This window comes from Dipteris shenzhenensis, chromosome 24, assembly GCF_047967505.1.
Source record: "Dipteris shenzhenensis isolate YYH24624 ecotype China chromosome 24, Dip_SZ_1.0, whole genome shotgun sequence".
In the NCBI taxonomy this organism is placed as follows: Eukaryota; Viridiplantae; Streptophyta; class Polypodiopsida; order Gleicheniales; family Dipteridaceae; genus Dipteris; species Dipteris shenzhenensis.
The window spans coordinates 48,639,842-48,667,114 of NC_141619.1; the positions used below are offsets into that span (position 1 = coordinate 48,639,842).

At 42.8% G+C, this 27,273-nt stretch overlaps 1 protein-coding gene across 2 annotated transcripts; it reads right to left on the bottom strand.

The window, feature by feature from the left end:
* Nucleotides 1-18,649: 18,649 nt before the first annotated feature.
* Nucleotides 18,650-25,611, bottom strand: LOC147886708 (uncharacterized). Of its 2 annotated transcripts, XM_087395853.1 has the most exons (5): nt 25,391-25,611; nt 21,389-21,605; nt 20,937-21,261; nt 19,205-20,758; nt 18,650-18,988 (listed from the first exon to the last, which is right to left on the bottom strand). In XM_087395853.1, exons 1-5 carry the CDS (start codon nt 25,477-25,479, stop codon nt 18,777-18,779), a joined length of 2,397 nt encoding a protein of 798 aa, XP_087251979.1. In that variant the 5' UTR covers nt 25,480-25,611; the 3' UTR covers nt 18,650-18,776. The 2 variants fall into 2 exon arrangements, with proteins under 2 accessions (XP_087251979.1, XP_087251978.1); XM_087395852.1 differs by having other exon boundaries at nt 18,650-20,758; nt 25,391-25,610.
* Between the last annotated feature and the right edge of the window lie 1,662 nt (nt 25,612-27,273).

Here is a 27,273-nt window from a genome sequence, read left to right on the forward strand (position 1 = left end):
TTCCATAATACATTCACCCGCCTGTCCATCATAATGGGAACTCGCAGGTTGATGAATCATAACCATGATTCAGTATCATTGCAATTCAATCCGAAGACAACCGTACGGGCAGCTCCTTCTGCATACAGCTCTGTGTCTGACTACCAAATATTTTGCAAGTGGAAGAATCCCAATTCCAGAAATTGGGTGGGGCCGAATTCTAGAAATGGTAATGAGAAGTGGAAAGCCAAACCTGAGGATTCTTCTCAAAGGGGGAGTGATTTAAAACCACGATTCATAATGGCGAGTGGGGAGAAGATAAACGCAAATTTGGTGGATTGATCATCAAATTTCAATTGTTGTCAAATGAAGTTTTGCTCCTCCAGTTTGTATGAGATGACTCCCGTCTCCTGTTTGGACAATGTTCAATAGGCCTTAAGGTCAATAAGTACGAGACAACTAAATAATTGGATGGTACAATTTATAGATAGCAAGTGGGCAACTCATTTATTTGTGCTCTACAAGGCTTGACATTGCCTATGCTATACGGTTTGCTCTATTAGTTTAGGTATTGTCCCACAAACATATATTGAAATGTAGCCAAAAGGGTTCCTAGACATGTGCATGGCATGCTCACATGTGGTTTGCATTATGCTCAAGATTGGGACATGGAATTCATGGGTATACAAACTATGGATAGTCAAGGACATTGATGAATGGTGTTCCACTTTTTGCTATTGCTTCTCATTGAGCTCAGCTTACATTTCATGGCTCAGAAAGCTAGTGAAGTTAAATATAAGGCAACAAATGCAACCACTATGTAATGCATGTGGTTGAGGAAGTTGAATCTTGACCTACATCATTCAAAAGATTGTGTCTGCTCCCACTTATTACTGTGCCAGTAAGAGCTGCATCGCATAGCAAACAGCATCCTCCTTGTGCTTTTGGAGATGGTCTCTGGGAACATGCACAGGCTTTAGCAATGCAAGGGGGTTGTAGCATGGGAAAGCGGCATCAGTCAAGGCAATTGCTAGGTCTAGGTCGATGAGCTGAGTATCATGGGCCAAGCAACTTAACTTAAGCATAGCTTGTATCTTATTAGACATAGAGAAGGTACGAGCTTACAATGCAGTAGGCCTCAAGCAAGTAGGGTAAAGGGGCTAGTCTTGTGCATCCCTTACTTTTGGTAGTGTAAGGGGCTGCTCCTATTTATTTTACCAAGTTTCTATCAATGTAAATGCATTGCATGAATAACCATAGAGGGAGAATATAACTTTTTCAAAAAAAGAAAAGAAAGAAAGCTTGGCGTGGAAAACCTAAGAATCTAATACCAAAGGCATTACAGGGTCAAAACTGACCACATGTTAACTAACTCCACTTTTTATAAGAGCATAATACAAACATATTTTACCTTTCTCAATCCTCTTTATTGGGTCTTCTCATGGAGAAAAAAGAGGGAGCTGCTAACATTTAAAGGCACGTACCCTACTTGGAGATGTGTCTCCAAGTTCTTCATAAATACAATGAGCCACTCTACCTCGAATTTGCTTTCAAACCTAGGCACGCATTTGAAACCAACATGCATGTAACAGTATTAAGGCTAATATACTCAAATTGGAAGCGAAAAAACAAGCAGATGTTCTCATCACACGGATCATGAGGTAGCTCTGCCCTTGCGAAAATAAATATCATAATGCATGTCATCTAGTACAGACATGGGCTTGGAAGCTGATGGGGGGAGGAACAATTCAAAGGGGATGTTTGTTGATAGGGATGTTGAAAGAAAAAGGGTTCACAAAACACCGCTTGAAAGAACTGAATTAACCAAGGCAATGGAGATAGTGACAAACAATTGGGTACGATCTCCCCCCCCTTAGATGAGTGGCTCATGATCTCTCATCTTGAATATTTATAATATTGCATTAAAGTTCAAGGAGCCAATATTATTCCTCCTTTCCCAAAACTAAGGGATTACATTGAATGCCTTTTACAAAGATGACTTTGGCTCACTTTATAAAAAATGGATCACGTCCCTTTATTTTTACAAATCCACTTTGGGCTTGTTTTATTCAAAAATAATTTATTCCTTCTATCATATATATTGCTCAAGTTTTACAATATCAATAAAATACAAAATTGGCCCATGGCCATATGCTATGCATTGTGTGACACCTCAATGCGTACCCTTGCACAAGTTCCATCACCTGTACTTAAGTTGCCAATTACATTATTTGTTGACAATCAATTGAATGAATCATCAAATCAATCAATCCCAATATAATTGCACTCAAAGTACAATAATCAAACATAACACCAATAATACTAGCAACATTAGTATTAACATGGAATTTCCCACAATACCAACCATCTAGCATGGCAAATCATAGGCTAGTTAGGCATCCCTAACTAAACCACACAAAGAAACCACTAGGACCCACACTGTGTTTGGTGCACTCCTATGGAATATTTTTTCATAGTCACGCTTGACTAGAATAGAATAAATTTGTAACATCCCTCCTACTTGGATTGCAAGCGACCTCAGTTGTATGCTTGATTATAGGAACTAATGAGGTCTAGAAAACCTTGAAAGGACCGCTTAGGCATCCACTCATCATCATCTCTAGGATGGTTCTTAAAACAGATAAAATTTGTGACACAAACATTTCCTTTTTAGATTGTCAGTTGTTGATGATCAACAATGCATTCAACTTCAAGTATTTCCTCTTCATCAACATTTCCTTTTTGGGTTGTGATTTGTTGATGATCAACAATGCATTTAGGTTCAAGTATTTCCTCTTCATCAACAATCAATAGATCCTCTTCATAAATAGGATGTGCAAGTAAAGTTCCTTTGAGAACTTCAAAGATTCAACAGGCTAATGTGAAAGGCATCATGGATTTTTTAATGATCAAGTAATTCAAGCCTATATGAAAGATCATTGATTTTTTGAATCACTTTAGATCTCCTTTAAATGGTACATAGAAAGGTGGAGCCATTTTGATGACTAGCCATTTCTCAACACTCTTTAATCTTATTTTCTCAATTTGCAAAAGAAAATGATCACCTTCTTTAAAAATCATATGTTTCCTTTTCATATTGGCTTGTCTAGTGTATTTCTTTTGAGCAATAGTAATGGCTTCTTTAACCTCTTTCAGAATATTCTGATAAGTATGAGTGAATGCATCAGTTGCTTCGACTCTATGGGTCAATCTAGTGATAGGTATAGATAAAACTTTTCCATAGATTAATCTAGTGATAGGTATAGATAGCAGTCACCAAATGAGGTGTATTGTTGTAGGCAAACTATAAGAGATGAATATACTTATTACAAGTCTTTGGTTGACTTCCAACATAAGCTTGTAGCATATCCAAAATAGGTGTTGTTCCCACATTTTGTCATAAGAGCATGGTTCTACCAAACAAAACAACATTCACAGGTACATTAAACAATATTGAAGAATGTCTTGTGTCAATACAAATCCTTTCCCATAAATACAAGAGCTTAGCTTCCATGGACAAAAGCTGTGATTTTCAGCAAGATAGATCTTAAGTGTGGCTACCATCAGATCTGGATTAGAGCCGAGGATGTGCATAAAAGCCGACTTGCATCATGAACATGTGCGTGAGCTGCTCCTTTGGTCCGTCTGGTATGTTGGCTAAAATAGTGAAGTCAAAAACACACAATGTATTTCTAATTGACATGTAAGACACAATTTTCAATGTGTATGTCACAATGCATTCTTCATTTTATTCTTGCATGAGTCATGTGAACAATCCCTTCTGCTCATTCACAAAAGTGAGCTGCAAAAAAACTTGCTTTTAGAGATTTTATTTGAGAATGTCTAAGTGTAACTTTGTGTGGACTTTCTATTTTTGGCTTAACTTATCGCAGCATGATCTTCATTTCTAGGACCATCTACAATTATCAATTGGCCTACAACTCCTCTGTCCATGTCAACTTTGATGATCATGAATGATATGTTACCCATAGACATTAATTTGTTTCAATGACTTGCAGTTCTTGGTGATGAAAGAAACATATGTTGTAATTTTGTGGTCATTCAAGAGCATGATAGTGCCTTCAAATGCCTCACCCTTGAGAATTCTTGTTGTGGCATCAAGGTGTATAGAGTATCGAGATGTGCCTCCTTCGCCAATGTTGTGCTTAAACACTATGGGACCTTGTATCTTGTATAATCCATCTACTTGGAGCTTATCCTTGAATTGGTCCACATAGGTATGAGGCATAACAAATGTGATTATTCATAGTTGTGGCTATTAGTGAAGTCCACCTTCATGCAAATGGGGTAATCTAACATCTTTTGCTTTGTATGTGCCATACTTCACTAAAAAGTTTCCCTCAAAGGCAAACCTATGGCTAATACAATCCATGAGTTGCCATTTATATAACAATGGGAGTGAATTTGCAACTATATCTCCTTTGTCAGTTATGACTATGGCTTGCAAATTTTGGTTATCATTCTCGAATGGCAAGGCTAAAATTTCATCTTGAGTTATGGAAACCATGGAATTAGCAAAGACCAAAATATGCATTACAGCGACATTTGGACTCTCTGCATGAGGAAATGGTTTTCCTGAGCTAGGACACCATCATTTTGAATGGTGCATGTGACGTCTTAAAATGGACAAACTAAAAGTCATGTGCATAGTGATATTCAATAAGGAGTGCCCATGCTTGCGGGGAGTTACCCAACTTCTCCCCAACTTGGGGTGTACTTTAAGGTAAGAAAAGACAAGAGCCACATGATAAGTTTTTACATGATTACCATTAAAGAGCTTGAGGATGACTTGGCTCTGCAAATCAAATTGCCCAATTGTACTGTTAGTGAAGTCCTCAGTGAGCTAGTTAGGCTTATTCCATCCTAACTTGAGATTGTTCTTGAGATGTCCCAACTTGGCATCGTATAGAAGAACAAGCATCCCCTTCTTCAAATTTGTCTTCACAATATGCTTGTCATGCCAAGATTTCCAATGACATTGGATCACATGTTGAGACTAGACTACTCAGGCTCACAGTTTATCGAGATCTACCAGTTGGTGAAGGTGCATGTTGAGTATTTCCTACTCTCTGAGTCAATGCTCGGCTGCTACCTTGAGGCTTAATACTAGGAATTCCAAAGGAACCATAGCTTCAAGCATGTAAGCCATCTTGAATGGGGTTAGGTTTGTGGTGACCTCATAAGTTGTCCATTATGCCCACCACAATGCTATGGGTATCTTGGTATGCCAAACTCGATGGCGTGTGCTGACTACTTTGTAAGAATTGACTTGAGAACCTTGTTGGTCGACTCGGCTTGGATGTTGTAGTGTGGATAATAAATGGTCACTATACCAGGTGAATGATCGTGAATTCAATCTTTCACAATGAAGTGAAGATCTTGTTCATAGAATATGCTCCTTGGTTGCTTATAGACTCAATTAGGCAACCATACCTACAAATGATATGCTTGTAGTTAGATTTTTCCATACTCCAAGACAAGTTATCCTATAATGCCTTGGCTTCTATCCACTTGGTGGCATAATCCATGGCAACAAGGATATACTTGTTTTGTGTATACTGAGTCAAGTTTTTGAACGATCCCATGAAAATGAAGGAACAAAAATATACTTATTTTTTGTATATTTGTCATTGGAATGATTTCCAAGCTTGATTTGGGTGGAGGGGCATATCATGTTGTAGAAATGAGCAACCCATTCATCAACACAAGTCACACTCCAAGAAATTAGCATGAGCATCTTAGGAACATGGTACTCCACCATAGTCCTATTTGGAGGACTTTTTGAGCCTTGAGGTCTCTATTGAAGTGGCCTCTAGCAAGTCCCATATATGCCTCATTGAGCACATTTGCTCATTCATGAGGAAGGGCCCATATATGTAGGACTCTAGTTTGGTGACAGAGTTGACCCTATGCCATTGTAGGCTTGGGATGTTCTTGGGAGAACGTTTTGGGTATTGGAGAATCGCATCATACTCTATTTCAACGATTTTTATTGCAAATAGAAGAGCTTTTGGAAGCTTAATGGAGGCTCCTTATACTTGGTTTGATGTAGGTATACTTTCATAGCTTGTGGATAATCTTGAAATCCTATAAACAATAACATTAGCACACGAGTTGTCCTTGCATGAATATTTTGTTAATCAAAGAAAAGATAGCTTGGTGATGTACATTGAAAATGAAGGAATTTCCAAGCAAATAGTGTCAAAACTTGTGGACATTGTAAACCATCTTCAAAGCTTCCCACTTGGTAGTACTATGGCTGAACGCATGCAGGGTCATAAGATGTTGGCACATAGTAAACTAAGTAATCTACCCTACAATCATTTGTGCCAAGATGATACCAATGGAATACCTCAATTCATCAACATGAACATAAAATATTACATCCCACTTGGGATTCCACAGAATCAGTGTCATGGTTGCTTGTTACTTAAGGGCATGGAAAGTTGCTGCTAGATTCTCATTCCAATGCAAGTTAGTGTCTCTATTAGTGATCTCATAAAGCTCAGATGCAATTTTGGCAAAGTCTAGACCTTTGGTAGAAGCTAATTAACTAGGTAAATTATTGGGTTTGTGTCAAATTCTTGGATATTAGCATCTGCTCGATTGCCTTGATCTTGGAAGCGGGTTGAATGCCCAAGGCTAAAATGCAGAGAAATTAAGTCATCCCACTTAATTGTGAACAAACTCTGAGGGCCACCATGTAATCCTCCTAGACGGTGCTCTCCGCTCCATCATTTTTCCCAACTACCGTTATGTTATGTTAGATAACCAAATTTGTGAAGTTGAAGATGACTCAGGCTCTATCCTTCTTAAGGGCCTGGCCTAGGGGTAGTCCATTGGCCAAGTAGTGGCCAATTTCGATGGCCCATTCGGGAATGATGTCAAGGAAGAAGAGAGAAGCGTTGGCGAGATCAACTTCTACTCCCATGGGAGCCTCATAGTTCGGGATCCTCGATAGGAGGTCGAAGTGGGTTTTGCCTTTATGTACAGTGACTATGAAGTCGAATTCTAGCAGGATCAGCATCCCCCTAGTGATGCATCTCATCATGTAGGGTTTTTTGACCAAGTATAGCAATGCTTGATGGTCCATAAAAAAGACAAACTTGTTAGCTAACAAGTAGTGCCTGAACTTCTTTACTGCATAGACCATGGCAAGACCTTCCCTCTCGATAGTGTAGTTAACCTTAGCCTCATTCAATTTGGTGACTCGCAAAGTATACCGAGTAAACTAAGTTATGCTTTCTAGGTTGGGCTAACACACATCTGATGGCCATGGAATATCAAATTCCAGTCGGGTGACCTCAACACTAGTGCATTGGCTAGAGCTAGTTTGAGGGTTTTAAAGGATGATGTTTGGCATTCCTCGGTCCACTCAAAGGATACTAGAAGTTTGTATAATGGACGGGCTATGTTTGCATATAACAAGATGAATCTCCAGTAATAGCCTGTGTGGCCAGTAAATCGTTGGACTCCCTTGGTGGGGCAGTAACTCCAAGATGAGTTTGATTTTATTATGGTCTATAGAGATTCCATTCCGGGATACTATGTGGCCCAAGATGACACTATATTTGACCCAAAACTGGCACTTAAGGGGGTTGAGGGATATGCGGCATAAGCAGCATTTCTCAAGGACGAGCCTCAGGTGGTCATCCCATTTCTAGTTTATGCAGATGTCATCCAAGAAGACTTCCACAAAGTCCCTCAGGTATTCCTTGAACACCGTAATCATCATACATTGGAAGGTGACAGGGGCATTGGTTAATCCAAATATCATCACCCTGGCTGCATATACACCCCATTCGGTTGCGAAGGCGATCTTATGTTGATCTTGGGGGATGTTTGACACTTGGTTGTAACCTTAAAATCTGTCTAGGAAGGTATACGCTTCCATTCTAGTGACCCTTTCTAGAACATGTTTCGTGAATGGCAAGGGGTACTTGTGGCAACACTAACCTTTTTCAAATCCACGCATACTCTAATTTTTCCATTTTTCTTTGGGACTATCACAATGGGTGATACCCAGTCCGTATGCTCGATCTCATAGATGAATCTTGCATCTATGAGTGTCTGGATTTCTTCCCTCACTATCAGTACGTTTTTAGGATTCATAGGGTAGGGGCGTTGCCATACCGGCCTGGCACCATCCATCATGGGGATGGTGTGCTACACTACTGCAGCAGGCACCCCTTTCATGTTAGTGTACTTCCAGGCCATGCAGTCCTTGTACTCTAGTAGGAGAGCTATTAAGGCATTCTCCTCATTGGGGGTGAGGTCATCGATGACAAATACGGGTTGTGGGTCCTGCCCTTTCGGGGATAGGTTTACCTCTTTGACTGGGGCCGGGGCCCATCATACCCTTGAGAACAACCATCCTCCCGAGACCTTTTGGCCTATTGGTATAAGATATTGTGATCCTGAATAGTATAGGCCTTGTAGTGGGCTGGTACCTATCGTAGGTCCTCTTTATCCTCAATTTCCTCCTCTTTTTCTACTGGAGCAGTGGTCTTTTGGCCTTATCCTTGCCTTTTGATACAGGGGATTTGGGACCTGAAGGGGCTCTTCCATTGTGCTTATAGAGCCGACAAGGGTGGTTACCCTACTTACCCTGTTTCTTTAGTTAGAGGAGAACTCGTGTGGTGAGCAGTCGTGGCACCTACGTAGGACAGCCAGTGAAGATCTGATTTTACCCTCACGGTTCCCTTGCTTACCTCTTGGGGTTTGAGCATGTTAAACATTCTTAGGGGAACCACTGGGGTCAGAAGACCCTCAAGCTTTGGGGTGGTGATCTGAAACACTACTCTTTCTAAGACATCTATATTGGCTAAGATGTGCATCCAGTTCTGTGAGAATTCTAGTTTGGGGAGAGGTGCATACCAGAAGTCGTCAGACTCTTTGTCATCCTCTTCCTTGTCACAGGATTGGAATAGCTTTACGAAGGTGGTTTGGGTGGTGGTGTCAGACTCTGCAGCAAAGAGGTGTCCTAACAATGGGTGGGCCTTGTAGGTGTGCAAGTCCACTCTCATGGTTTGCTCCTTGTGGTGCAAGTAGATGTTATCCTTACGCCAATCATGCACGAGTCCGGACATTCGCAAGAAGGGCCTGCCTAGGATAGCTTCATATCCTGGCTGTCGAGTGAAGTCCATGACCACGAAGAACCTGATGGGGTACGTGAATCCAAATACCTTAATGTTTATGCCAGTCAGCACTCCCAGGAGTTCAGCAGTTCCCCCATTGGCTAACTTTACTACCAAATGGGTATGCTCTAGTGCGGGTTTTCCCCATGTCTCCCAGCATTCCTAGGTGCAAACACTCACTCCTGCTCCCCCATCCAGGATGGCTTCCACCTTCTGGTTTTGATAGACTATCGGGATAGAGGCATTCGTGTCATCACCCTCGAAGTACTGGCCTAGCTTGTTGATGGGAACCTTAGGTAGGTTATGCCCCTTTTCTAGCGTAGATTGGTTGGTCTTAGGGCTGGCAGGGGTTGGAGGTAAGAATGGTATGTTCATCCAATTGGACAGATTGTGCCATAGGATGGGATTTCCTCTTAGCAGGGAAGCGATCGGCATTTTCACCTCTGTTGATAGGAAGGCAACCAACCCAGTGCTATCGCAGGGCTTTGGTGAAGCTTCTTCCTCCATGGACAACATGTCCTTGAAGCCATATAGGTCTCCTTCATCCTAAAGGTTATGCAACACTGGGTCTTCCTGGAACATCTTCTACATCAGATCCGGAGCTTCTGATTGCTCCAAGCTTAGGTGTTCCTCTTCCTCCACCCTTTCTGGCACCTTGAGCGATTTCCCCCCTTGGTGGCCCATTAGGTGGGCTGGATGAATAGTATCTGACCCCCTACTAGCCTTTAGTCGATGCTCAAACTTATCTTAGCAATCTCGTACCAAGTTTTAGGCATCCTTTATGTATTGCTTTTCTAAGATCGGGTCGGGATAGGTCTCCTTATAGGTGGGTGAGGGTGCCAGGCCTTGGGCTTGCACTGGTTTGTTCACTCTATAATCAGGGGTACCTTAGGGTCACCCTGGGTGGAAGACTGCTCGGAAGCCTACTCGGAAGCAGAGAAGGTGGCAAGAGTAGCTATCTCCTCATTAGAACCGTCTTGGATGAGCACCTAGTCGCGGTCATCACCTACTCGAATGGCCTTCTTGGATCGAGTTAGAGGATGTGGGGGAATCTCGAGGCCGGGTAATGGGGATCCCTTACCCTTCTTTTTGAGCTTCCTAATTGCCTTGCCTAATGCCTTGGCTTGCATCCTCATAATGACTTGTAGTGGCACTGCAGCCATATCGCCCTGTTCGATGCTAAGGAGATTGAGGTTGGTGCTCTTTAGGGGAATGATTGGGGTAGTCGGTCTCTTCGTGGGATAGTCCTGGAATAGATGCTCCATTCCGCATCCCACACACAAAGGGGTGGGGTTGGGAGCAGTGGGGATACAATCCCTGTATGGACAGTCCTTCAAGAAGTGTGGGCCCTGGCATTTGAAACAGGACACCAGAGGGTTTGAAGTACCTCAGTAGGGGCATTAACTTGTTCTATGGGGACCTTGGCAGGTGTAACATTGGAGTGGGGGTCTCCGAGAGATTGCATTTAGATCTCTCGCCCTCGCAATTACGGGGGTAGTCTAGAATACGGGGACTTGTTGATCCTCTAGCGGGAGGTAGTGATTAGGGTACCACTTCCCTCCTCATAGGGGTAGTAATCATGAGGTCCATGATCAGGATCCATTTCCTCCCAGTCGTTGGGAAATTCTTCAACCAACACTTGATTGACTGGGGCTATACAAGATTGCAGGGGTTGTGGACCCAATATGGGTGGTGGTAGCGGACCACCTTGAAAGATCTGGGTGTTAGGCAGGTCCATTATGGCTAATGGGGGTCTCATTTGGTACATGGGTTGGGGAAGGGTCCTCGAAAATTGACATTGAGAGGTATCATGATTTCCCCACCTATGGCAGTGTGCGCAGAAGAGTGCCGGCCTTGCCCTTAGGTGTAGGCATTCATTGGAGGGGTGGTTGCCATTGCATACCCCACACCAGACATTGTCTCTCCGTGGAAACAAGTGGGGGTTGCTCGGCACCTCCTTGGAGGTTCCTATCCTCCATTGCTAGCCTAGTTGATCTAATAGATTGGAGGCCAGCTCACTCATATCCAAGCCTTTAGGTTTGTTAGCCTCTTCCTTGATTGACTCTACACTTGAGGACCTAACCGATGGAGCTAATTCTGAGGGGGCCGAGGCCTTGTCCGAATTCACCTTGTCCATCATGTTGTCACATATACGGATGGCCACCTTGCTACATAGATCAAAGGAGGTAGGGTTCATCACCATGAGGTGGTCATGTAGCTTCGGGTCTACCAATCTGAGAAGGAAGCAAGGCAACAGTCGTTCGTCGCTCATCCGCTCATATGAATCATAGCAGGCATTGAAGTGCTTGATCCTAGCAATGTAATCCCTCAGGGATTCATTGTCGTTCTGTTTTACCCCATACAATTGGTTGATTGGGCTGCATTGGCCGTTGGGGGCGAACCCCACAATAAAAGCCTTTCTCAATGTCTCCCAGTTGATCTTTTCTTCTGGGGTGAGAGCCCTATATCATTGGCCTGCCTTGCCATCCAGGCTGAGGCCAAACACATTGCCATCTCTAGGTCTCCGGGGGCACCAAAACTGCTTCAAGATTTGGCAAGAATCCTTATTTTTGTTGTTTTTTGAGGTGTTTGGACCTCACACACACCTTAGCAATCAAGCCCACTAAGTTTGTATCAACTCGAAATACCAAAAAGCATCAAAGACAAGCTTCCAATGCTCTCAAATGGCTTTCCTAAAAGAAAAAATAGTTTTCCGTCCTCAGTCTCACTTTCTCCCTCTCTTTTCTCCTACAACTCCACTAACAAGCTCCAAGTTAAGCTTGAAGACTTGTGCAATGGGCGAAGGAAGACAAGTGCAAATGCAAAATCATACCTTTTGTTCCCTGACAATGGCACCAAAAATGTTGTGGGTCTCGGCGGTGACTCACGTGTCGTGGGGATGTTGAAGATATGCCGACGGAGTCTCCACTCCTAGCTACTCCTTTTGGGAGCAATGCATAGCACGAGTTGTCCGCAACTATCACGCAAGCAGCCTCCGGAGTCCGGATTGTTGCAATGTGGTTCCACGCGAGAGAGAGAAGGAAGGGGAAGAGGGGAGTGGAGAGGGAGAAGGGAGGGAGAAGGAGAGAAAAAGAGGGGAAGGGGAGAAGGGAGTGAAGGGGGATAGAGTGGCAACCACAAGGGCACTATGAAGGAAACAAGAGAACACTCAAAACACTCTCTTGGAAGAGAAGACGGAGCTCGTATTCAACTTGTGCAAACAACAATCAAGACCAAAGTCAACCATTTGGCATTTTATACAAGTCACCTTTTGAAGGGAGGGCCAATCCTTTTCATTTTTAACACTCTCCCTCTCTTTACAACCAAGGGCTCTTGGGCCCCTAGGGTGCCAAGGCATATTGCTATTCTTACCATCTCTCCCTACTAGCGGAAATAGCGCTTGTGTTAACCATATTAAAGCGCTTGGGACAAGCTTGGAATTAGGAGGTGGTCCTAACCAGTTCCCAAATAGCGCTTGTGTTAGCCTCGTGCCTCCTAGGCTTAGGTGATTTGGGGCTCAAACTCCATGAGCACCCTCATGCCTTAAAACATTTGTGGTTCAAATCCCATGCCTGAGGCTCAAAACGTGGAGTGGCGAGGCTTATCTTCCGCGAGACACTCAACGGTAACCTTGCACGTTACCTGCAATCTTTTGCCTCCGGATATTTGGGGATCAAATACCTGAGTTTGAGCTATACTCCTTTCATAGCTATTTTTGTTGGCGTGGCTATTTCTGTGGACGTAAATCTGAAATGTGCACGTTGCTTGCACTCCTTGGTCTTGGTTTTAGCTGAACATACAACCTATGCCTGGAATCCTTGAATCCTTGGACTTTGGAGTGGACTTTCGGTATTTGGGGATCAAACTCACTGAGTTTGAGTTATACTCCTTTCGTGTGCACTTGTAATCACTGACCTTGGGGTATTTGGGGGTCAAACTCCTTGAGCTTGTCCGGTTGAAGTAGATCATGCGGCTTGGTCACCTTTAATCACTGATTACCCTACATTCGGTGGTTGTACTCTAGGGATGTTAACACTTTGCTACGTCAGTGCCTCTCTCTTGTAAAAAGTCACCTTCTAAGACATCTTCTTGCTCAAAAATCCCTTTGAGAGTAGATGTCATTAGGTGCATTGCAACTCCATTGGACTGAGATGACAATTTGGATTTTCCATCCATGCAATTCTTTAGGTTGGTTATCATGCTCTTGGAGATCACCCTTGAGAAAAAGACATCGCATCCTTTTAGTTGCCCTAGTTTTGCTTGAACCTACCAGAACTTCACAGTTCCTCTCGTATCAGGAAAGAAGTGTATTGTGTTCTTGAGCACATCTTGGAGGTCTGTTGGCAAGCTAGAAAGCTTGGCTCCACCATCTTCATGGTTATCATGCTCTTGGAGATCGCCCTTGGAAAAGAGACACCACGTCCTTTCAGTTGCTCTATTGTGCTTGAACCTACCAGAACTTCACGGTTCCACTCGTACCAAGAAAGAAGTGCATTGTCTTCTTTAGCACATCTTGGAGGTCTATTGGCAATATAGAAATCTTAACTCCACCATCTTTATTAATTTGAGCGTTGGGGTATACATCTAGAATATCATGTCTCTTCCACTACTTCTCGAAGAAGTGTGCTTGCAAATTGCCTCCAGGTATGCCTAGCACATTTTCTATCATGCTTTCAATGACGGTAATCATCTGACCTTGACAAACTCTTTGTCCCTCCTTCACATTCACCTCCTATACCAACCTGGTGAAGTTGCTAAGAGCATCTGAATTGGGCTTTTAAAGAGCGAGTAGGGATCTCCCAAATGTCACAATTTCAAGATCAAGGGAGGTGTGGCTCTCGCACTGTGCTGCAGAGGGGGAGGAAAGATTGTGTGAGGAGCTCTCGGACTATGCAGGGGGGAGGAAAGATCATGTGAGAAGATTTCAAACTGTGCAGACACGTTTTGGAGCTCGGTGTGTCTCGGGGAATCCATTACAAGAGGGGATAGAAGTTACAGGAAGAAAGCAAGGGAGAAAGAAACAGTTGAGAGGGATAGAAGATGAAATAGTGAAGGAAATGGAATAGTGGAGGCTTAAGTTTATAGTCCAAGTACAAGGGAGAAAGAAACGGTCGAGAGGGATGGAAGACGAAACAATGAAGGGAATGGAATAGCAGAGACTTAAGTTTATAGCCCGACTACAAGAAACAGTCAAGGTGAGAACCACCATAACAGTTGGCCCAAATTTTGATTAATTCAAGGCAGTAGTACTACCTTGCATGGTAATGAGTGATTAGAGGTGATTAGGCTTCATGATTTACATTTGTGGTAATTACTTCCATCTTCCATCGGTGATGGCGTCTAAGATTACCAGCCCTGTCTGTGGTGGTAGTTAAGATTCCAACAGGCTAGTAGTTAATTACCAACCACCGCAGTGGCCCGGAATTACTCACCTGCTAATTACCACCATTAGGCTTGCATGCATGATAACTACGAGTGCAGTAAATTACCAATCACCGGGCTTGCATGCTCATTTGAGTACAGAGTGCATGGTAATGAGTGATTAGAGGTGATTAGGCTTCATGATTTACTTTTGTGGTAATTACTACCCGGTGGTGGTGGTTCTCATTAGCCACGTCTGTAGTGGCTAAGATTCCACCGGACTGGCAGTTAATTGCCAGCCACCACAATGGCTTGCAATTACTCACCTACTAGTTACCATCACCGAGCTTGCATGCATGATTACTACGAGTGTAGTAAATTACCAATCACCGAGCTTGCGATAAGAGGTGATTAGCTTCATGATTTACTTTTGTGGTGGTAATTACTGCCCAGTGGTGGTGGCTTTTATCAGCCACGTCTATCGTGGCTCAGATTCCATGAGGCTGGCAGTTAATTACTAGCCACCGTCGTAATGGCCTGTAATCACTCACCTGCTAGTTACCACCATCGAGCATCTGCTTCATGATTACCAGCAGCCACGTTGTAATTAATTTACATTGCCCATCTGGGGTGGCACCTAAGATACGGTGGCCTGCAATTAGTAAGGATGGAACACTAGGCCTCCAAGCCTCCAACCACCACGCTGGCTCGAACTTTATAATATATAAGACCCATGGCATTTGGCATTTTACTACATTGCTCTCATCCGCCCCTGCTCTACTACTTTGCTCCACATGCTCTGCTACTTTGCTTCACATACCCTCCTCCATCTCTCTTCTATCTCTGCTCTACTTTGCTCCACGCGCCCTCCTCCAACTCTCATCACTCATCTACTCCCCTCCTCGTTCGCTCCACTACTCACCCACTCATCTTCACCATGCCTATTATTGTAACTACTACCACCCCTCGATGCAACGTGATTGCAATGTTGTCTGTGTTCTTGTATAAGATGATTGCGTTGCACATCCCCTGGAGTGAAAATTCTTGCTCTAGTGGACACCCTTCATTTCTACGATCGATTTCCCCCATATTTGCATGTCACCACCTTGGATGACATGGTCATAGAGGATCTCTATATCATTGTTATGTATGTGTTCCTCCTAGAAGTCGACGAAGGCCTCAGGATTTTCACAGCAGAGTACTCTCGTCTTGTTAGGGGGGCCATAATATGAGTCCTGGCAATGTGCATGGCCTTTGGCCTCTCCATCATCTCCTCCATTAGCTCCCTAAAACATTTTAATGCAACAAGCTGGGTTGGTGGCAATACTGAGTTGTACAAATTTCCTCAATGAGGCTCATAACCACTCAGTGGTTGGATGTAATCTCTTGGCCTCTAAGGCTAGGCTCTCAACAATTGCTGAGTTTTACATTTATGTAATCTCTTTTGTTCAATTTGAGGCTCTCAGTATGCACTGTTGTTAACTTTTATATTTGAGTGGTTACAGTCACTAGATGTAATCTTTAAGCCTCTAAGGCTCTCAGCAATTGCTGAGTTTTTATAAATGTAAGATCTTCTGTTCAATTTTTGCTCAGTATAAGTTGTTAATTTTTATATAACATGTTATTGGATGTAGATGTAATCTCTTTTGTTCAATTTTCACTTAATGAATTGTAGTTGATTATCTAGATGTCACCATCGGTCACTGCAGTGGCTCGGAATACTTTCACCCTCATTTAGGATTTATTGCAAGAAGGAATAAAAGGCCAGTACATTAGGACAACAATTTCCTTGGTTTAGGACCAAAACAGTGCTAAAATAGCTCCAACAACCCACCGTTGTGGTTGCATGGAGATACATCTAGAATTAGACTTTTAGAAAATGTAATTAACGATATGGCCCTTGAAGGGTCTGCTCTAGGGGCAAGGTCCATATCGACATGCATTATGCAATATCCAGGATGCTACTGGACAGATATGGCATGTCGATATGGCCCTTGCCCCTAGAGGGGACCCCTCAAGAGCCATATCGTCAACTGCATTTTCCTTGGTTACACAAGGAAATACATTTTCTTTAGTGCACAAATATATAACTCCAAGAACCAACGTGGTGGTTGTCATAGATCTCCTTCTGTTTGCCAGCGCGGTGGTCATCATAGATCTCCTCTTGTAATACGTAAAAATAAGTAACGGAGCCATAACTCCAAGAACCAGCGCGATGGTCGCTCCAAGCGAACCTTGAATTCTGGACGATGACAGGTGGTTAGGCCAGAGACTGCTGCGTTCAGAATAATAGATTGCGTCTCATTATTATGTCAAGAGCCAACGCGGTGGTCTCTCCAAGCCAACCTTGAATTCTAATGATCTACATGGACGCACTATCCATAAACAGGTGGCAAAGCTACAATAAAAGGCTGCGTGATGAGACAGGTGGTCAAGCCAAAGACTATACTGTGGCGGTGTTCAGAATGATAGATTGCATCTCATTATTAGGCCAAGAACTAGCGCGGTGGTCTCTCCAAGTCAACCTTGAATTTTCATATTATGACGTCGAGAAAATTTCCAATGAGAGCGCACGTTTGTGCAGAATTCAGAATCTCACCCAAGAGCGCATCGCACCGCAACCCAAAATGGCCCCGAAAATAGTTCTGCGATTGGCTATACCCAAGCAAACGTTGACCCCATACCATTAAGGTTTAGCACAAAAACGTCAAGGTAATGGTATGCCTTGGAGGAGCTTCTATAGGTTAAAACCAAAATGTAGAATTTATGACACACAACATCTCATTCTAGGTCTAAACTATTGTCGCTTCGCTTGAAACATCATAATGCAATACCATCTAGATTGTATTGATATCGATTATGAGCACTTCACTTCCTCGCCGACTATTGCATTGGGCTAGGGTATGCCAAAATCAAAATCCTTCCAACAGATGCAACACAGGGATCACACGTAATGAGGACTATTAAGAAGAGGCTTTGGCGACTGAGCCTAACATTGTGCGACACAATGTGTTGCTAGCCCACATAGAAACAACTCGCAGCTTCTTTTAATTTCAAAGGCGACTTTTTCTATCCAATTTTGTTCCAAGACGATTGCTTAAGCTAAAGATATGGGAAGGTAAATGTGTACATGTGCATGCTATTTAAGAAGCTCAAAATAGGCCGATTGGTTTGAGCCTTTGACAAATACCACCTTAGATCAAGACACCAACAATGAGCGAGCTGCCACCAGTGCAAATAAAAAAAATGGGAGCCTAATATACAAAATATGTACATAATCATTGACAGTTTAGAAGAAGAAATGCATCCAATTATTGAATCAAAAAGTGAATGTAGCTACCATGTTAATAATGCAAACAAGGACTCATGGTATGTTGACAATGGAGCATCATCTTATATGATAACACTACAAAAATGAAACCTTTGAAAGGATCCAATATGTAATCTAGACAGTTGACAATACACCATTTCCTATTCAAGGAAAGGGCAAAGTACCATGGATAATTTTCAAGTCGTAAAGCATTGATAGATGACGCACTCTAATTTCTTGCCAATTAGATATATAAATTATAAAGTTTCTTTGATAGAAATGAATGTGTGTGGAAAAGATGTTAAAGAAGACATGTTTTTAGAATGATAGCTTCTATACCAAATCTTCATGCAATGTCATCAACCGATGTAACTATCAAAATTATGGCCCAAAAGAGATGGACATGTCAACCTTAGAAGTTTGACACAACTCAGACATCAAAATATGGCAAAAAGTTTGTGAAGCATGTCCCTTTGGAAAGCAAACCAAGCAGCAATTTTGGTAAAAGCACAACTAGAGCAAGAGATACTATTGATTATCATTGGTGGTTTTGCAAAAGCCAAAAGTGTAATGGTTCACTCTCTTATGTAACATACGTTGATGATTATAGAAGATACTATTCCATCTACTTTTCAAAACAAGTCTTTAAGTCTTTGATAAACTCACACGATTCAAACCCATAGTGAAAAACCAAAGAGAAAAAAAATCAAGTAACGAAATAAGATAATATATGTCGAGCATGTATGCATTTTTTGTGAGATCATGGAACTTGTCTTAAAATACAACAAGAAAATGCACTTGCAAAGAGAGAACAAAACACACATCAGTAATAGTCCAAAACTTTAGGAAAGAAACCCTTCTCATTGCGACGAGTGAACTTCCATTGGATTAAGTGAGCAGTCATGTATATTAGTTAATTTTGGAGTTTAGGTCTGGTTAATGTTTTAAGTTTTTGGAGGGGTAAAAAACTAGCAAAGGTCCCTGGCTGTTGTAGTTTGTGAGCGAGTTTGCCGATGAGGAACCTCTTGCTTTGCTGCATTCTTCAAGGCTGTCTCCCCATCCTGCATTGACAAGATTACTGATGCCGATGATGGTGTGGTTCTCTTTCCCGACCGGCTCTTCACCACAGCAATGCTAGGCGCCTTTCCTTGATCCTGTTTTGATGAGAAGGCTGAGTCCTCTGGATACACACACACACAACCACTCTCAGCACTCAGGAGGCGTTCTTGTAAAAGGTGCTTCTTATTATTTTCTGCTGCAGCATAATGGCGGCACGCAGGAGATGAGGACCACATGGATCTTCCTCCAAACTGTTGCTCAATTTCGGAGGAGCTTAATGCCTGCACTTTCGCTCTTGGACAAGGACTAGATTGTACTAGCATTGAAGCGAAGTTACCTCGGTTCGAAGCCAAAACTTCTTCCTGTGGGATGTGACTTGATCTTGGAGATTTTTGCGTACATGCCTCTTCTAATTGGGCATCAATATCTGCATCCATGCGGGGAGAGGAAGGTGCAGCTTTTTTCCTTTCACTCTTCTGCCTGTTGTTTGTCAAGGCTTGGTCCATTTTGGGTGCCTCAATGTGGAGATCCAGCAGGTTGCCCCTTTCTTCATGAACTTCTGATGGTGAAGGGGATTGCTGCCTTCGCAATTGCCCTTGGGAAGACAGCCAGCCACTAATCCCTACGCCATATTCTACAGGTAATCCGTCAAATGAGACCTTTCCAAATCGTAATTCCAAGCCTTGTTGACTGGAATTTTGGCCTCCCTGCCCATCATCATGTACATCGCCAAACAGCTCCACAGTCACATTCCCATCTTCATGCACATCACCAACCAGCTCCACAGTCACATCAATTGTTGCAGACAACGCTTCCTGCAGATGCAATTGCTCATTCTCTGCCGATTGCTGGGCATCGTGTTCGGCAATCTTCACCTTTTTTATAGCATGCGGTGTTCTTCTGAATCGCCTTTTCCTGCTTCCGTTTGTCTTCCCTTCAGCTTGTTCATTTGCACTCGTGATTTCAATGTTAGCTCTTCTTTCATCAGCTTCGTTCACGCCCACAGTAGTGTGCTCTTTGGCGGTTGGCGTCGCTTGTATATTGGATGTCAATCGCGGTAAGGAAGGAGATGCCCTTCTGAATGCAGAATTCTTATTGCTTTTTAACTCTGATGGCGTTTTCTTTGAAGAAGGTCCATCCGCTGTTTCGCTTCCTGCCTCAATTGCAGTCTTATGCATTTCTGTGTTGAGTTCAGGCTGGGAAAGTATAGAAAGGTTGGCCTCCTTTTGTGTAACAGAAGAGGCTTCACCCTTTTTTCGAGCCTTCACAATAACCACTTTTGAAAGTTCGTCCTCTTTGGAACTGTGATTCGTTCTCTCCCGTAACAACTTGTCATTTAAAGGGTTACTACTCGATACACCAATAGATCTATTCCCGTTCTTGGTCTCTGACAAATTCTCCCAACGGCTTGGAAAAGGAGATACATCATTTTGTTCTGGGTGAGACAGAGGCGGAGAAAGATCACGAGTTGCCCTTTCACGGCGCACTTCCACTTTCAGGGCCGTATGCAGTTCATTAACGCTTATGCTCATCTTATTTTCATCAGCAGCAAGCGACCTTGAATCCAGCTGCTTTCTTGCAGAACGTACATTCTTTTCGGTTTCCTGTGGCTTTGCAAATGCGACAGGTGACGCGAGACGAGATGGATATACCGCAGCGGCGAGAGCTGCTCGCGCTGCAAGGGGGCTTAAACGTGGCCTCTTATCAAATGGAGAAGTAGCTGCTCGCTCGCTCTCCTCTTCCAAAACCGTCGTCGAGCTTGATTGAGCCCGCTTACGAGAGCTTTTCCGCGGGTGAGCAACCTCAGGAGTATTATCCAGTTTCCCCTTGGCTCTCGATTTTTGCCTTGTCGCTGTGAATTTTCGATTGCTTTGCTGAATGTCTGTTGCCTCTGTTATAGAAACTAAATCAGCTATGCAAACGCATTTGGAAAGTAAGCCATCCTGAACAACCATCTGCTCTTTTAACCTGTCGAGACTGAACTCAAAGCATGGTGTGGAAAAGTAGGCCTGATCTTTTTCTAAATAGCAGAAGAGCGTTCACATAATGGGAAGTACACCTGCATTTACCTGCTGAAGATTTTGTTGCGAACTCATCAACGAAATGATTTTTGTCGAAACTCTCAGCCATCATTGTAATTTTGTTAATTTCCTCCTCTAGCTGGGCTTGGACGTCACTTCCCATATCGCTCGGTTCAGGCTGGTGGTCGTCTTCTTGTCTGAGAGACTTTAGCCACTCAGAAACAACTGGGTGATCCTGGATGTTCAATTGCACCAGCTGGCGAATCTGATTTGCTGAAACAGTACATGTATTTCCTTTCATCTTTGTGTCTAGCCACATGACTTCGAAGATACATTTGCAAGACACTCGAGCTGAATGTTGGCGCCGCTGAATCTGGGTGAGCATGAAAAACAATTTGAACATTAGAGCGTCTTTTATTTATTCAACGTCTCAATGTATAGCATAGAGCTTAGAACTTCAGAAAAATACTAGGGTACACATGATATAACTCGTAACTTACATTCTTTATTTGAGCTTCAAAAAAATGGATCTTTCCTGATTCCAATTTCCGAGAAGCTAGAACAGTATCTGCTTCTTGGAGCTGCAAGCATTGAGCATTTTCCAAGATCTTTGACCGTGCTCGAAGCCTTGACCTTGCCTCATTTGCAGTGAATATGCTATCAGTATCTCCCACTCCAGAAAATTGAATATTGAGAATTGTTTGCTGTCCACTGGACCTGCAAGATAAGAATTCAGACTTTTGTAACACTGGGCAACATGCTTGTACGCTTTACTTCAAGGACAGTCAAAAAGTTTCAAACCATAAGCATTTTGCATAACGTGGAATGTAAGCTATAACAGGTCCTTTGAATACGTCCACACATACATCAGCATCCATTTATACAAAGGTCCCTGTATCAAGACTAGACTCAGCTGAAAGGCTACAGGAGAAGGCTACTCAAAAAGTAGTTGAACTTCGTGCAAGCTACAATTCAATGTTAAGATGAGAGTATTTCATTTTAGACTCGGATTTCTAAGCAAAGAACATTCGAAACATAGCTGATATGCTATGAACATTCCTATTCACATCACCAGTGCCATGATGAAAGCCCAGTTCAATCCCAAAGATTGTAGGTACAGAATGTGGCACGTGTCAGATCTGTGATGTTGTAGAACCTGTGCTTCTATGTATTCCTTAATGAGCCTCTTGTCAATTATGTGCACCAGCTATATGCTGCAGCTGCCAGATCATATTATGGGAGTACTGATCTCCAACAAGCATTTCAAGCCTTGGGCTCAGAAGCATGTTAGAGTTGGAGTAATGCCCTACCTTTGAGCCCCCATATGACGAGTCATGAGGGCTTGTGTCACCTTAGGGTTTGTTTCAGGAACTGATGCACATGCTACATGGGCAGTGCATGAAGTCTACAAGAGGGCGCATGCAGTCCAATTATGATCAGAGCTGTACAGGCCCCTGGCATGCACCCATCATCTGTGACAGATCAACAAATACTTACTTGTGGTACCCACAGCCAAGGCTGTCAATTGGAGGTTCAATGAATTTGACTGATTTGCTTGTGGAGACTCTGGATTGAAGCCACATGAAAGCAGTTCACAGAGCTCTAATATGTGCCTGCACCGTGCACACAGGCCACACAAACACCCCTTCTCTTCCCTTAGCTAAAAGTCTACCGTAAGAGGTTGGAGAAAAGCAGGACTGGGCCATTAAGCCAAATATACCACCTTGGGGTATTAGTGTTACCTGTAGATAGGTGTGATATAGCATCAGCATCGTTTGCTACATGTAAACCCGTGCTTCCACTCCTTGAACTATGCTTTATGTTTCACCCCTTTTTGACTCGTTTAGTCAATTATTCCTGTCACATGGGCAGGCCATTGGCTGCAACTATCACATCATCCTATGGCCACACTGATCTCTGCCAAAGATTGCCCAAATACATGCAACCTTAATGTAGAGAAAAGTTCAAACAATAACATCACTAGCACTGGAAACAAGGCACAGTCTCATATAAATGATATATCCGAACGAATTTTACACCCTAACAAACATGCCGAGTTTTCATCGCTTTTGCAGGGACCAAGGACAGGCTCAGCATTGATAGCAAACCTAAATAGATGTGTAGCCTTCTACTTTAAGCATGCTCACAGACACTAATTCCACATTAAGGTATATTCGGTTACAAATATTTATACTGTGAAGATGTAACTGCTGAGATGGAGGATAGGCACAACCACGTGAAGGGAGATTCTAGTTGACGAGAGTTCCTACTCAAATGCAGCCCTTTACAGGACCATGATCTAACATGCCTAATAACAAAAAATCAATACTTGGAGAAAGAAGCTTGTTGAGCAAATGCATTGCTGAGATAGAGACAATTGTCATAAACTAGCAACCACAACATGCACAAAATCCTTCCTGCATCTTGCCAATACAGTAAAATTGACAATGCCACATTTTACTCCCAAACTCCTCAGGACACTCTTATCTTAAATATTTGACAATGAGGGGGGAGAGGGAGACAGAGAGAGACAGAGAGAGAGAGGGACTTTCCTAATGGTCTTTGGGACATATAGCAATTCACGATTCATCCAAGGTCTCTTTGCTTGATCTTCTTTTAAAGGAAGGGTTGATTAGATTTAATTACCCCTGAAGACCAAGCATGATTTCAAAGTAAACAAAGGTCGTGTCATTTACTTGATAATAATTATGTTAACATTTCTTATCCTTTTGAGACCAAGCATACTGAATAAGACCCAAAGTAGCTGTCTCAGACCAAGCAAAGGAGGGAGGTAATGACTTCCCTGTTTTCACACTACAAAGGCTTTCTGAAAAGGAGCTGTCTTAGTGCCAGAGACAAGGGAGGTAATTGCACAAAGGAGACTCAAAGCTGGTTAACGATCTGGAGCTACCTAGCCAACTGATGAGCCACCTGGCCAGCCTTTTAAATGGTTCCGTATGTCCATGCCTTTCCTCAGATGTGCTTCTCATTCTTGCGAATGGCCTCTGAGAGAAGTTTGGGGAGCATGAAATCGCTCTTGGCTCTTCATGCCGTTTGCCCGACCTTCTAAAAATACTGGGATGTCTGCTGTTTCTCACGGCATGCCGTGATAGTATCTCCTTGGTGCTGAGCGTATCCTTCTACTTAATCAGCATGCATATAATACGTTTTGACGATCCTTTCAATTCAACAAAGAAAATGGTTGGAGCTCCGCAGTCTAGCCGAAAAGAAAAACGAAATCAGACGCTCGAGCTGTGTAGATTGCAACAGTTTTTTTGTTTCTCCCATCGGTGACAAGGCATAAGGGAATTATGCATTCTGTAAGGTCGATGGCTGCTAGTTAGTGATAGCTACGACTTCTGCAGTTTACGGATGCTTTCAACTCCTCGTCAGCCCGCGCATTTTAACCTTTTTTGAGATGTTCACAATGCATGAACGAGGCTACGAGTATCTGCAGTTTTTTGAATCTTCAAAACGCATCTAGGAAGGTCTGCGAAAGATGCATTAGGCTCTTTATTGATAAGCCGAATAAAATCCATCATTTTTGGAACTTGACGGTACGGAAATGCTTGAAATTCAAAATTGCGGACTCGTCCTGCTGGAAGTTCTTACCGAAGATCCTCACTGAACGAGGCGATTTCTTAGGCGGTTTAGATGTAACATAAGAGAGAAGAAGAATAAGCAGGTCGTGTCAGCCAAGTATTTCGGGACCATTGGTGGTGCAGTTTTATCGGTTGAGCCTCATGCACTCATAAGGAAACGATAAATGTGTCGAACAACTGCGCCATACTCGAGCGACACCGACTCGATAGCGACAACTCGTGTTCTAGGGAACTCCAAGCGCTGCTGTTGCATTGCTATCGATCGGCATGCTTCAGCGTGACAAAAATACGGCCGTAACATGGCACGAATTTTATTGTCCCCCTATAAGAGACGTAAGCTTGGCTGCTTGACTAGCGGAATTTTGCTCACACTTGCTTATTACTGTTCAAGATACGCCAGAGATGTAAACAGTCTCTTTTGGAGGTTCAATACGTGTTGACTCTTGAGGTAAATTTTCATTCATCGGGCACAAAGTCCTCATTAAGACGGAGTTAATGCAATCGCTGGGCCGATTTGCACATGGCGCGAAAAGCAGAGCTCACCGCTCAGCTCTTGCAAAAAGCAGCTCACCGGCGCTCAGCTCTTTATGGACGACACTTGTATCGGGACTCTGAGTGTGAATCTCATTGATGACCATCAGTCCCACATCATCACTCTTGGAGAATATCACAATAATGGCGTCATTCCGATCATACTCAGAAATGCAACGTTTATCAGCCATGAATGCTGAAAGAACGTGTGCCATAATGCGTGCGGAAGTGTCGAATCGGAGGAGCTCTCACTCGAATGCATCCGGGAGAACGACCGATTGATCGGCGTATGTTGCAAGAGAGGTGTTCAAGGAGGAAAGGTGCTGGGAACGGGGGGTGAATGGAAAGCAAAAAATGCAGGTAACGTACCGGATGGAAAGATGGCAGTCACACCAAGCATCGAGGGGAGCTGAGAGCTTTGCTTCGAGGGGGAGGGAGGGGGAAAGGTTGGGAGGCATGGCTGGGAGAGATGAAGGAAGCAGGAATGGAAAGGAAGTGTGCAAGGAGATGAAGCAGAGGACAAGAAGCTGGTGAGATGAGAAGCAGGAATTTCTGTCGTTGAGGGGAGAGCTTCATTGTTGGGAAGGAGAAGCTGCCCGCTGCCCGCTGTCCCTTCCCTTGTGTTGTGTATGGGGTTCGAAGGGGCTGCCCGGACTGCCCGTCCATTTGCCTTTTGCAACTGTTCCTTCACGTGGTGGTTTAGATTCCTGCGCCTTTGCCCCTTTCCCAGGGGTCCTTTCACACCCTAACCCCCCAATAAGTGCTTTCACACCACTCATACCCCTCCCACGCCTTTAAATATTTCATTCACCCGCCTTGGTCAAGGTGTGACACGCTAACCACTTACCCTGCTCTACAGTTAGCCCTTCTAGAATCCTGGTAGAAAAGACTTGGATGCCACAAAATTTTAAGAGAGCAACCACAAAATGATAAGTAGCTCATCTATATATATATATATAGAGAGAGAGAGAGAATATAACATAGTACATATTATTCTCAAGAGAGAAGTAGTAAGAAGAAGAAGTGAGAGTGGGTGAAGAATTAGTACGCACTTTATTTTTTTTGGGTTGAAATCCATTACAAAGAGCTATCCTAAAGAAAGGGACAACCAACTACAAACATTGACGATGTCATTATATGACAAGAAGGTAGGATAATTTAGATCCTAGGCACTCACATGCGTGGCGTGCGCATACACACACACACTATATATATATATATTATGCACACAGGCGGTATGATATGATTGTATTAAAGTCCACTTGAGACTCTTCAAGATCTATGGGACTCGTAACTCCACTTGAGACTCTTCAAGATCTATGGGACTCGTAACTTATATATATAGATATAGAGAGAGAGAGAGAGAGATTAGTCTTCTCAAGCCAAATATATTATATAAGGAAAGAGAAAATTGCAAACATAATTCAATACCTATGAGTAATCCTATTAAACAAATCTACACTTTTATCATCATGGAAACATTCTCACGATCAACTTTACAAAATAGGGCTCCACTCCTTTTATCACGTTTTTGACTATGCATGAGCACATTCCCTTGGACCTTGCTTGTCAGAATCAAATGAGATGATAGGGTCGTCTTCCTTTCCACCATCCACCTACCACACTCCACTTGCATGCCTTTGTACTTTATTGAGTGAGGTTGCATACGTCAATAAAAAGAGTGTCTTACATGCACATTCTTGCTTAATGTCTTCTCTTTACATTTATCCATGCACTCACTTAAAAAACGCTCTAGGGGTAGAGGTAATTCCTTTACTTCAAGATATTCTTGCATGCTTCTTGAGAAGAAAGATTTTGCTAATTCTTAAGTCTTCCATTAGATTGGAATCACATAAAACAAAGCGCTTTGTTTCTATCATTAAAATGGGAAATGAAATAGTATTACAAGGTGCTAATTGTAAAGTTGATTCATGTTGTCATTTTCTCTGTCGTCTAAGCTATTTCTTGTGTTTCTAGTCATGATTCAGCTATTGATGTTATTGTGCAATTCTAGTTTTCGTTAGAGTGGCATTAGAAGGATGCACTTACTTTGAAAGGGAAGTTTTGATTCTTGCATACAGGCTACATATTCAATCTCTTAACTTTGAAATTTGGCTATTGATGTTATTCTGCAATTCTAATTTTCGTTAGAGTGGCATTAGAAGGATGCACTTACTTTGAAAGGGAAGTTTTGATTCTTGCATAGAGGCTACATATTCAATCTCTTACTTTGAAATTTGGAAAGCTTGGAG

Bases quoted from the DNA above. Each gene is read 5' to 3' on its own strand.
- LOC147886708 (XM_087395852.1), bottom strand. From the start codon at position 25,479: ATGCCTCCCAACCTTTCCCCCTCCCTCCCCCTCGAAGCAAAGCTCTCA. The intron at 21,606-25,390 runs GTACGTTACCTG...CTTATCTTGCAG, and splicing joins GACTGCCATCTTTCCATCCG to GTCCAGTGGACAGCAAACAA. The intron at 20,759-20,936 runs GTAAATGCAGGT...TTTCTATAACAG, and splicing joins CGCAACAAAATCTTCAGCAG to AGGCAACAGACATTCAGCAA.